Source organism: Tenrec ecaudatus, chromosome 2, assembly GCF_050624435.1.
Source record: "Tenrec ecaudatus isolate mTenEca1 chromosome 2, mTenEca1.hap1, whole genome shotgun sequence".
NCBI classification, from domain to species: domain Eukaryota; kingdom Metazoa; phylum Chordata; class Mammalia; order Afrosoricida; family Tenrecidae; genus Tenrec; species Tenrec ecaudatus.
In genome coordinates this window covers 132,042,840-132,055,828 of record NC_134531.1, presented here as the reverse complement: position 1 = coordinate 132,055,828, position 12,989 = coordinate 132,042,840, and the positions used below count along the sequence as shown (strand labels likewise).

General features: G+C 37.8%; 1 protein-coding gene across 2 annotated transcripts in view; it reads right to left on the bottom strand.

Annotated features, from left to right (window-relative positions):
• Window positions 1-6,056: 6,056 nt before the first annotated feature.
• MEGF10 (multiple EGF like domains 10) overlaps window positions 6,057-12,989 on the bottom strand; it is a 197,169-nt gene continuing 190,236 nt past the window's right edge. For both annotated transcript variants that reach the window (XM_075541483.1, XM_075541484.1), the window contains exons 24-25: window positions 11,831-12,037; window positions 6,057-10,509 (exon numbers count right to left, since the gene is read on the bottom strand). In XM_075541483.1, coding sequence (XP_075397598.1) covers window positions 10,319-10,509; window positions 11,831-12,037 — 398 coding nt within the window. In that variant the 3' untranslated portion in view covers window positions 6,057-10,318. The remainder of the gene's footprint in view (window positions 10,510-11,830; window positions 12,038-12,989) is intronic.

The following is a 12,989-nucleotide window of genomic DNA, read 5'->3' as shown; positions in this document are numbered from 1 at the left end:
TTGTATTGACATTTGCTTGGTATATTTTTCTCCAGCTTTTGATTCTCAGCTTCCCCCCCCCCCCTGTAATCTTGAGATGTAGGCAACAGATCAATGGGTTGCATTTTCTAAACCAGTCTGCTACTCTCTGTCTTTGAATGGGCGAATTTAGTCCATTGATATTCATTGTTATTATATCCATCTGTGGCCTCTGTGAGGTCATCTTTTACCTTTTGTGTTGTTATTTTCCTACTTCTGATCTTATCAGTGAATTTTGCATGTGTGGTTCTGTCTTGCCTTTTTTTCATTGTTAAATCAGTTCTATCTTGGGGACTGTTTTTGATTTGTTGACCTCTGGGTGATGTTGCACTATGTGGTGTTATCTTATTTGTGCTCAGTGAGTGTTGTTCTTCTACCCATACTGGATTGGCAAGGATGTTTTTTGTAGAGTTGAGTTTCTTTTAATGGATTCTTTGAGTTTTACCTTTCCAGGAAGACTTTTACTTTTCGATATATATTGATAGATAATTTGGCTGGGTAGAGTATTCCTGGGTTTGTGTTATTTTATTTCAACTTTTGGACTATGTTACCCCATTCTTCCCTCTTCTTCATAGTGCATGCAGATAGATATGAGCACATTCTTATTTGGGTACCATTATAGGTGATGTCTATTTTTCCCCTAGCTGCTCTTATAATTTTCTAATTTTCCTCAAAGTTGGATACCTATATGCTTTGTTGAATTCTTCTTGATATGTAGTCTAGCTGGTGTCCTTTTGGCTTCCTGAAGAGTTACCTGATTTTCATTCATTAAACTGGTGAAGTTTTCCTTTAAGAATATCCTCTTTATTTTTGCTGTTGACTTCTTCATTTTGTCTTCTTCTGGTAGTCCAATTATTCTAATGTTGTTCCTATTCATAACGTCAGACATAGCTCTCAGGTTTTCTTCAGCTTCTATAATTATCTTGCTTGACTGTCTTTCTTGCTTGTTGAAATCTGCCTGGTTATCCATTAGGTCACTGGCATGATTCTCTGCTTCTTCCACTGTGTTGTTGAAGTCTGTGAAGTTGCTACTTGCTTTTGTTACCTCGTCCCTTAATTCTTGTATTTCCCTTTGGTGTGTGGAGGACACACTATAGTTGCTCAAGATTCTAAAGGTTCAAAGTCCAGTCCCAGAAGATGAAAGAAACTTTGAACTAGCAAAGTGATGCCTCTACTTCAGATGGGCACTGACAAGTGTCTTGCAGTGCATTCACTTTTCCCTGGGCAGCAAATTTATGTTAGTGAAGAAATTTATTTGCAGTGAGTAAGTTATTGATTCTACAAAATTCTATCATGCTATTGACAGCTTCAAGTCTATTACCAAAGCTATATTTTCTAACAACTGATCTTTATTCTTTGTTTCTAATGTTCACATCCCAATCACCTATAATCATCAATGTATCTTGATTACATGTTTGATTAATTTTAGATTGAAGATGTTGGCAGAATTCTTCAATTTCTACATCTCTAATTTTAGTGGTGCAAAATAAATCAAAATCATATGGCTTACTATGCTAGGAATGATAGAAGAGAGATGGAGTTGGAGTCATTGTCAAAAAAGGACATTTCAAGATCTATCTTATAGTGCAATGCCATCTGTGATATGATAATATCTATGTGCATTCAAGTAAATACAAGTTATATTCAAATGTATGCACCAATCACTAAAGATAATGATGAAGAAGTTTCAGAATTCTGACAATATCTTCAGTCTGAAATTGATCAAACATGCAATCAAGATTTACTGATAAATGTTAATTATTGAAATGCTAAACTTGGAAACAAGAGCAATAAAAGTTTAAAAATAACTATGTGGCCCTGTTTCCCACCTCCCTGACAAAATATTTTATTTGTAAACCTGCCAATTTCCCCCAAGCCCTACATTTTATTGAGATGATCTCATTGTTTCTAGAAACTTCTTAATTTCAACTCTGATCTAGGCCAGAACTCACTCCTTTTAAAATACAGAGTTATTCATTCTCTAGTTGTTTGCCCTTGTTTTCTTAATCATCTTTTTGTTGATTTCTAATTCATTATGTTTTTATTTTGCTATATCTCTCCTCAGTTTTGCATTTGAACTGTGGTACTAGTGAAGAATATTGAAAACACCCAGGATGACAGTCAGAATGCTCTTTAGATGCAAGGATGGTGAGACATTGTCCAATGTTTTTTAGACATGTTATCAAGTGAGATTAGTCTCTGGAAAAGAATAGCATGCATGATAAGAAGCATTAAAAAAGGCCCTTGAAAAGATGGATTGACACAGTGGATGCAGCAATGGCTACAAAATGTGTAAAATATGGTAACACTTATGAGGATGGAACAGGCCCAGGCACTGTTTTGTTCTTTTTTACATAGAGTAGGGGCCAACTTAAGGGCCCCTATCAACAACTCTTCAATTTAAGACCACAGTAATATTATTGGCTTACAATTAGCATTAACTGAAATTTCAAAATTCAGTGTCAGTCTATGTTTTTAGTACCTTTGTCTTTTTGTAAAGAGTCCTGCTGGTGCTATGAGTTAAACGTCGGGCTGCTAACAGCAAGTAGTTCACACTATCAGATACTCCAATGGAGTAAGATGAAGTTGTCTATTCCCGTAAACATTTACAATCCTGCAAACCTTAAGAGCAGTTCTACTTTATTGTAGTACTGCCATTAGTGGGAATCAACTCAATGACAATGAGTTTGGTTTTGTCTGTTTCTTCCTTGAGATCTTAGTTCTGTTTTAATTTCTATTTAGTTAAAGTATGTCTTTAGGTGACTTTTATCGTTAAGTTTACGGTTTAATATTTTATGAGTTCTTGCAAATTCTGAAATATCTTTTTTCTGCTCTCTCATCAGAATAACATCTTCATTGTTTTTTCTCTAATTGTCATTTTTGTCTTGATCGTCTGAAAATTCTTCTGTTTTTTAATCTTCTGAATTGAAGATAAAAATTTTATATAGGTTTAATTATACATCGGACACAATCATATTTTAATTCTGCTTAGATGATTTTAAGTTCATTTTTCCTAATGTTAGCACTCAGAAATTTTATCAGACTGAACCACTGAATAATTTTAAATTAATTGTTTCTTGAACCCAGTAAATCTTCCCATATTTGAAAGAATAACCTGAAACTCTGAAAGATTCCCATGTGGAAAAGCATACTTAATAGCAGTTTTATGCTGCTATCTCTGTTTACTGCTTCTCAGTGTCTTCCTTTTCCTTCTGCTGGACCAACAACTGTAACAATGGTGAGTTTCTTAGACTTCTTTGATTTTTCTCTTGATTACATTCCATCTTGTCAAATAGGATATCAGCCTCAACAATTACTGCTATTTTTAATTTTTAAAATATTTTTACATTTGCCCACTGAATTTCTAACTTGGAAATTATGATTTTTTTAATCCTAGAAACCCTCCTTGGTTTTATAAGTATATCCCTATTAGAGTTTTAATTATATTTAATATAAGCCCCCCTTACTTTCTACACACCTTTCCTACAAAAAGTGAATAGAAACTTCCTGTAGTTTTTTAGTTTATCTTTTTCTCTCTGGTCTGTTTTAAAAATTACATTACAGGTGGCACGCGATGTGTCTCTGTCTATACATACCAGCAAATATAGTTAGTATACTGCCTTCCAAACATCTATATATCTATCTGGCCCTTGTGTCAGGGTAGGCATTATTCCTATGTGAGTGCCTAGTGGGCCAGTGCCCTCTGGGACAGTTGTCCGAAGAGAGCAATCCCTGAAGAAAGACATCATGCTTTGTAAAGTTAAGGTGCAATGAAAAGGAGGAAGATTGACCCAGTGGCTATAGCAATGGGCTCAGGCATAGGGACAATTGTGAGGATGTCTCAGAACTGGTGAGTGTTTCATTCTGTTGTGCATAAGGTCACTGTGGGCTGGAATTGACTCGATGACACTTGACAACAACAACCTATTTTGGGACAATAAGCTTCCTCCTGTGCTGCATAATGTAAGCAACTTAGAGATCTCACCTTTACTTTCTCTTTGAGAATCTGCTCAGATGAATCAGCTACAAGCATTTATTTATAGTCCAACCCTCCATCAGCTCCCATTTACATTTTTACTCCCACTCACCACCGTCTTACAAGGACTTGATATCTCCCTGTTTGTGGATTTTATTCAGGGTTCCAGTGTCAGATCTTGATATATTTTTGGATGGCTGTGTTTTCTAGGATGGAATGTGAGTTCACGTTCACATATTCCCCCAAACCCACATTGATAGGTTTCCAGGAACTCTTACTCCTCAGGAAGATAACATGTAACTGTAAGATAAAATTACATTATTAGTGCTTTCCAAAGTTACTTCTCTAGAAATAAAATATGTATGGAATTTTGCACTAATACAAAAATAGATCAGATATAGTCAAACACATAGCTTTTATCATATTCATTACGTGCTCACTTCTGAGTTAGCAGCCTCATCACTCATCACTTATTGCAAACTGGCTCATGTTATTAGCTAATTTTTCATAGTCATAAGGAGAGCTAACATTTACTTTGTTTACTGTGACAAACACTGAAGTAAGTGTTTTGCATGTGTAAAGTTATTGAATCTTCACAAAACCCTATATTATTTTCCAAATATGGTATAAATCTGAAGACTCTGAGAGGTTAAGTAGCTTGTCTAAGTCACACAGCTAGAAAGATGCTTTGCTTTTCTAACTAAAAATGTTGTTGTTAGGTGTCATTGAGATCCAATGCCCAACGGACTGAAACACTGCCCAATCCTGCACCATCCCCTCTTCTTTTCCTCTCTTAAGCCCATTGTGACAGACACTGCACCATTCCATCTGCCTGGGGACCTTTCTCCTTTTTTTGCTGCCCCTCCACTCTACCAAGCATCATGTCCTTCTTGCTGAATAGCCCTGTGAGCAGACAAAGGACATTAGAAAGCCAATAATGCAGATATAGGTTAAAATGTAATCTTTCATCATTTGAGCTCCCTTTTAACCCATTTTAAAGTTGTTTCTTTCTCTTTTTTTAAACGGAGGGAAAATATATGTGGATTCAGCCCTGGTGAGTCCTGTCTGTCCAAAGAACAGAGCTGTGAGTACCCTTGCTACTGTGCAGAGTGCCTGGGAACGTGGATGATTGCAGATGCAGCTAAGTTAGGTTAAACTTTAAAGCTTTATCACTTGATCTCTCTTTTGATTCATTTTAACACTCTATTTTTTAATCTTTTCTGTTTTCCCTGTGATTAAGTTTTTCTGTTTCTCTGTTGTCTTTTTTTTTGGGGGGTGGGCAGTGTATGTTTTTCTGTGTATGAAATCCAGGATAGGTAAGTCTATAGATAGCAACTGGATAAATGGTATCTTAGGGGTATGGGAGGTGAGATTGGGGTGGTGAGGGGGGAATGGATAGTTAATAAGCACAAGGAAGAAAAAATGTTCTAAAATTTATTGTGGTGATGATTGTATAACACTTTTTACTATGATTGAACTATTGAATTGCATGCCAATAAAAATGTTCAAATATAGTGGATACTTGAAAGTAATGTCTTATCTCTTTTACTTTGGTACAGCCTCCATTGTGCTTGACACTCAGGCTCTTAGTACATAAACATCCAGTACAAGAAGCAGCAGTGTTTTATTCATGTTGGATTTCCCAGAGCCCAGCAGAGTTCTATAACGCCGCTGTTTAAAAAAATGTTTTCACTTTTAAGATAAAGAATTAACAAGCCTCTGAAACTTATGGAATTCATAAAAGATAACCTAAATCTGTCTACAGAAGACATGACTCTTGGCCACCATCCTGGATCCTAGGGATCCAAATATGTACACAATGTCATTTCTGTCCTGAAAGAACAGGGCATCTGAGGGGCAAGTGGATACCCAAGGAACTGTGTAATACACTATCATTGTTTTTAAACGCAAAGTGCTAGGGAACCCCACTTGAGAGAACTATTAATTTTCCCAGTACAATCTTAAGGTTTTCCTTTTATTAATGAACAATAAAAATAATATGTAGAAATAAACACTTTAGAATTTTTTATTAGAAAGCTTTATTGCATTAATCTACAAGCTCATTTGGTGATATAAATGACAGTGCAGGCTAATAATGATGAAGGTTTATCATCTTTGGAAAATAGAGATATTTCAACAAAGAAAGCATTTTTTGTTTCCAAACAACCAAGAACATCCTATTGTAGTTTGGATTTCTTTTCCTTTTAAAAATATATATTGCCATTCAGTCATATCAAAATGCAAATATGCTAAATATTGAGCTGGAGTCAGCAGACCCAGGTTAGGAACCCATGTTAACAGCACCCTAAATGAGCAGTTGCCTACACATCATTAGTTAATAAACAAACACCCAGGCACACCATGTAACTCATGCTTGCATATTTATATACACTTCCATGACATAAAACCTTCAGATCACATGATCTCTTAAGCATCTCCTTTGAATAATGAACACATGTCCCCGAGGGATAGAAAATTCATTTTTTCCCAAAATATAACTAAAAATTATTTACTTGTTATGTCATCATTTTACATGCAAAATGAACTTACCACTTAATATTCTAACATTGACATGATTTTAAAATGGTATTGTAATACTCGGTTAAACTTTTGAAATATCTACTATTAAGGATCCCCAGTGATTAAGACCACTATAGTGACTCTTCGGGATCGAGATGATCACATTGCAAGAAGTTGCTTGAACTTCTAACAACATGAAGCTATTACGCTGACGTAGTTGCAATGGATTAGACCTGCCCTATGGTAAAATTCTATGGGGATTATTTTCCCTAGAATCAGTGAATATTGTTTTTTATACATGTGATGCTAAATGTATTAAATTGTTAACATTACTACTATGATATGGGAAAGAAATTGATACCAAGCATTGAAAAAAATTAAAATGTATTCTTTATCATCATATAATTAACTATGCATAGCATTCACCTTATTAAAGCAAGCATGTGAGTTATGATTTGGGCCAGTTTCAATGTGTGTGTTCATCAATTATAAATTTCTAGATGCATCATCCCCAGGAAGAGAATAATAGGTTGGTTGACATTCCTGGCTTTTTCTGGGTATCTCCAAACTCATTTACTGCTTTAACTGCTATAGGAGAAAAGGAAGCAGTTCTTTTTTGTGTCCAAAATTATGGGTTCAAAGATCAGATTCACTAGACGTGAAGAATGACCTCATCACTCAATTACATTTGAGATCCTTGGAAATGTGCCCAAAGGTAACACTTTCAAAGGGAGACATTTTGCAGGGTTATTTCATGTTTTCTCTCCAAAAAACAAAAACAAATGCTTCAAACAAAAGCATTTTTTCTTCTCTCAAATCCATATCAAAATATCTAGAAAAATGTGCCTCTCAACTAGATGTGCCATGCATAACATGTAGCTTTGCAACATCCAAAATGCTGTTTGTGTGTGTCCTGACATGTAAGAATCCCCTCAGGTACAAATGTTGCCCAGGACAACCACTACACTGAGCAATTATTTTTCAAGAAGAAAGCACAGCCCGGGCTCCTTTGGAGGCCACATCTGTTACCCAGGTTTGGTGTTTGTAGATCAGGATTTCATTTTTATTTTTAATAGGAGTGAGAAAAGAAACAGATTTTTTTGGTTTGTTTTTTAACTTATCTCCAGGGAGTAATGGGAAAACTCACTTATCCTAGAGCCCTGACATGATGATCCATAAAAGGGAAGAGAAAAAATATATGCTTTACTTCTTCTGACCAAAGGGACTCCTTTTGGATCATGACCTACACAGGTCTCCATGAGATACCCACCCCTGACACTCTCAAAGGTCAGACAGTAGTTGAATCCTGGATAAATCAACAGATTGGAAAGTATGTGATAGGCAATTCTGCATTTCCGTGAATTGACTTGCAAAAAATCAAACCCAACTCACTGCCATGGAGACAAGTCTGACTCATAGCAAACCTAAAGGGCGAGGTGGAGTTGCCCCTGTGGATTTCCAGACGTGTAACTCTTTCCAGAAGTAGAAAGCCTTGTTTTCCTTCTGACGAGCAGCTGGTGGTTTCAACTGCTGATCTTCTAGTTAGCAGCCCATGGTGTAACCACCATGTCGCCCGACTTGAAACAGCTTTGCAACCACCAAAGGAGTAGGTGTTCCGAATGTGTTTGTTCTGCAATCCCCACCTACTCAACCTGCCGTCACTAGTGCAGGCATGTGTCCTGAAATACCTGGACGAAACACCTGTATCACCAGTAGGGGCTATGCAGTCTCCTTGCAGAACAGGTGTGCAACATGTATGGGTCAATTAGCATAAGGAGGGCTTTAAAAGATTGAAGAGCAACAGTTTCTCATGACGTTGCTTCCACCTTCCGCTTTGCAGCCCCTCTGCTTGCTCAGAAGTTAGAGAAAGAAATTGGCTTTCTTTGCGATATATCAGTATTCATGTGGACCCCTACTTGGAAGGGACAGCATGACAAGTATGTGCATGATGACCAGATAGATACTCTGATTTGTCTCAAACGGCCCTGAGTCAAGTCCACTGCTGCATAATGATTAATAATGCCCTCATTTCCTCTTAAAAGTGCCCCAGTTTGACAGCAATTGTATGATCACTTGTACGGGTGTCTCATTCAGTAATGTCTCCCCTCCTCCCACGTCCTAGTCCTCAGTTTCAACAAAGGGTTTCTCATTGATCCATCACAAGTATACCTTCTATCGATGGGTTCTAAGAAAAAAAGGATACAGCTAACATAGTTATCGCTCTTTGTAAGCAGGCTTGAAGCGTGCAACCTATACAGTCATGTGTCAGTATCTACCATGGGTGTGTTACCTCACTTCAGACCTAGTAGGCTGCAGACACAGGTCTGTAGCTTGCTAGGTCAAAGAGAACTCCACTTTTGCAATATAAATAGCCTTCTCTGTTTCAATCATAAGCCATCTATGATTACTATACTATTTTCAGAATGATCAACGTTAGTAGATTTGTATTACATGTGTTCATTTCCTCCCTCCAAAAAAAATTACAATGGTTTACCAAGCCAAACAAATGAACCAACAAAACGAGTAGCAATAATACAACAGTGAACATATAATAGTGTTTTTCATTAACAACCCAAACACTAGAAAACATAGAATATACAACTCAAAAATGGAAATACAAATTAATGTAAAACAAGGTACATGTCATATTAGCAATGCAAAAGACCAGCTTAAGCATACTTTATCTAATTCGACAATTAATAGAAGAAAAGTGTCCTTTTCTCAAATATGCACAAAAATATTTCAGTCACCTCAGGGGAAAACTTAAAACTTCTCCTAATTCTATATTACAGAGTGTATTACTCATGGTTTATGAAATGTAAGCATCTTCTGACACTTAACATGTACACCTTTTACCAATTATTTTACACTTATTCGATCCATACTGTCAAAAATAAATGTATTTCATTTCTATGTTCATGAAATAAACATCAATATGTGACAGATCTCTAGTGATGAATGAGTATGTGGTAAGGGTGCTCAGAATCGTGTCACTGAACCACAGTGTGCGCTACGGATCGCTAGTGGTGTGTGTGTGTAATGGCCAGGTGCTCAGGACAGTATCACCGATCTGACGTGTGAGCCCAGGCCAAACACCAAGAAAACCACTTCTGGGTGCATGGACTCCTGAAATACTGACTCTACCTATTTCTAAAAGAATTCCTTTTTTTTTTTCTAAAAGACAGCCACAACTAAAGTTTTTATATATAAATTTGCTACCCAGATCTAGAATTTCATCAAAGTCTATTCAGTTATGCCAGAGCCAGAACGTATCTTTCTGGTTAATGTCATCCCTACACTTCGGAGTCTCATTGAGGAAAACAAGACAGTAAAGACTCATACTATGCCCCCCTTCTTCTATAGGTTTCATGATTCACACCACTTTGATGAAGCCCATTTTCTGGTAAACTGCGCAAGCCTAGGTGAAGCTCTAAATGAAAATGAGAAGGACAATATTTAAAATGTAATGTTCAAGAAATAATACCAAAGTCCACTGCAACCCGTGTCTCCGAAGGAGTCCTGCAAGCTGTGCCAGGCTCATGCCAGGGACTTACAATAAGTCATACTTCACAGGTGCAGTTCTACAACTAACAGCTAGGAGAAATCACACCGAGATCTCCTTCCAGCCACCTGTACAGAAAGCACCTACAGGCAGAGTCAGCCTCGGCTTGGAGCAATCTGGCTCATGTCCAACAACTGCCTACCACATCCATTAACATTCATGTACGGTGGCACACTGGAGTATGGAGAAGAACTGGGGTGCAGTTCTGGGAAAGGTTCCAGAGGCTACTCAGTCCTTTGGTGTCATTCGCTGCTGCTGCTGCTGCCACCGCTGCCGCCGCCATCACCCTCTCGCTTGGGGGAGGATGAACTGTCCCGGACAGGCAGCAGGTCATAATGGCAAGGAATGTGACTGTTCTTTGGGAGGTCGTAAGGATCCTGGGTGGGATGCCCGTTATTGCTGATTATCCCTTGGACAACACTCACTGTAGGTTCTGTGATAATCAAGGACACGTTAAATTATCAGCATGGGGAATTAAAAAAATAATATGTAGATGGCATTTCTTGAAAATATACAGAAGAGGAACTTTCATGAAACAGTACAAGGAAACATATACATCTTAAGACAAATGGCATCCAAAGCAAAAGGATGACCATGTGATTGGGAGTAAAGACATTAAGGCAGCGATTCTCAACCTGTGGGTCGCGACCCCTTTGGGGGGGGGGTCCAACTGCCCTTTCACAGAGGTCGCACAATTCATAACAGTAGCAAAATGACAGTGATGAAGTAGCAACGAAAATAATTTTATGGTTGGGGGTCATGACCACAATATGAGGGACTGTATGAAAGGGTCACGGCATTGGTAAGGTTGAGAACCACGGCATTAAGGGAATGTACAGAAATGCTGAATTTGAGTCATTGTCTGAAAAACATTTAAAGGAACTTTAGTCTAAACCCCTTGACCTACAAATGAGAAGACAAAGAGGACTTAAATTCATGGGAACATTTAATATAGTCACAAATTTAGGACTTTGGTTTTAGGTTAAAATATTTATTTATACACACCCTTTCAGTAACATGTCCTGAGGATTAAAAAATGCTAAATTAGTCACTTCATGCACAAAGAGTAGAGGATTTTTAAAAGTTAAAATCTTAGTTATTCAGAAAGACAGATGGAGGAAAGAAAACAAAAACAGAGAAAAGACAGAAACGTTAGAATATATTGCTCAGCCAATGGAGACTAGACAAAGTTAAAATGTTTCTAGTTTGCCCAAATTGTATTTGCAAGAAGAATCAAAGTAACTCCCATTTAAAATGGAATCTTCAGTCATTTATATTAGATCTATTTCTGAGCTTATCTCTGGTATATTACACACATTCAGAAGTGAAATGTTCAGTTCCTGCTAAAAACATTACACAACATAATGAATCTCACCAGGAAATGGAACTAGCTATTTAGTCCACTCGAACCATTTGTTTTGGCTAACTTGACATATTAGTTAATATGATGCATATATTATTCCACCTATGTGCTAAAATACTTCACTATGGTTACAAGACAAAACATGAATGGCCAGGTGGGAGATAAGGAGAACTTAAATTTTTCTAAATGACATTTTCCCTGAAAAGTCCATCTGATTGACATAATATGATTAAATTAATAAAATCACTCTACAGGGGATTGTCCCCGAAATGATTTTCTATGAGGTTTAAATGAATCACAAATATTGCATCCACAACTATTTTTAAACTGTTTTGTTTTAAAACCCAAAAGAACATTGCTGTACTTTAGGTTGTTTGGTGGGAGAACTCACCAACTTCATAGACGTTCTTGTTGGCTGAAGTTGAGTTATTGATCTCTGCATATGGGGAGTCCCTCCGTGCCGGGGACTTCATCTCCACATAGCCACACTCGGAGGTTTTGGGGATCAGCACAGGCGGGTCCTTAATAGTGGCATAGGGGTTTTCAGAACTGCTTAGGGAGCAGGTACTTGAATTATACCCAGAATTCTTTCCCAGGTCTGTGAAGGGAGAGGGGAGGAAGAGCAAATGCTATTTCTTGGCTGCACCATTCATTTTGTTGGTGATAATTTCCTTGGGCAAGTTACAATGTTTAAATATATCTATCGTATATGTTTGTATTTTCCACTTACCCTGGAGAAAATGTGTTAGAAAACCAATCACCGATCAAATAAGTTTAGTTCCATCATAGACCTGATTTCAGCTTTATCACCCTATTCAAATATAATTCATTCCATTCTATTTTACCAATGTGAGGAGTCCTGGTAGGGGTGTGGCTACACTAGAGCTGCTAACTACACGGTCTGCACTTGAAAACCACCATTGCACCTCTGGGGAAAGACCAGACTTTTACTCTGGAAAAGAGTTGCAGTCTCAGAAATTCATACTGGGCAGTTGTACTCTGTCCTACGGAGCCACCATGCATCAGCATCGACTCCATGGCAGTGCATTTGGTTTTGGGTTTCGACCTCTGAATTCATAAAGGCTTCAACCATGGACCCAGCTGATGCAGCCTAGTGGCTAGGGAGGGTTCTCCTGGAGAAGAGGGCTCTATGATACCGGTGACAGTGCCACCGAGTTCATTATGAGCCCTGGTGACCCTGCCTGTGCCAGAATAGAACTGCACTGTCTAGAGTTTTCAGTGGCTGAGTTTTGGAAAGACGACTGCCAGGCCTTTCTTCCAAAGTGCCTGTGGGTAGACTCAAACCACCATCCTTATGGTTGGCAGTCAAGTGTGTTAAATCAAAACCCCAAGACTGGATAAATACCTATCACTCAAACCCCTCCTGAAGAGAGAGCCTCCTCCGACATTGAACCAGGTTGATGTCTTCTGACTTTTGCTGCTAGTTCCTTGTGTACTTTGCTCTCTCTTTGTAATTCCCATTGCTTCCTTCTTAAAGGAAACAGAGTGTTTCCCCAGCAATATGAAACCTGACAAGATTCATTGATGGT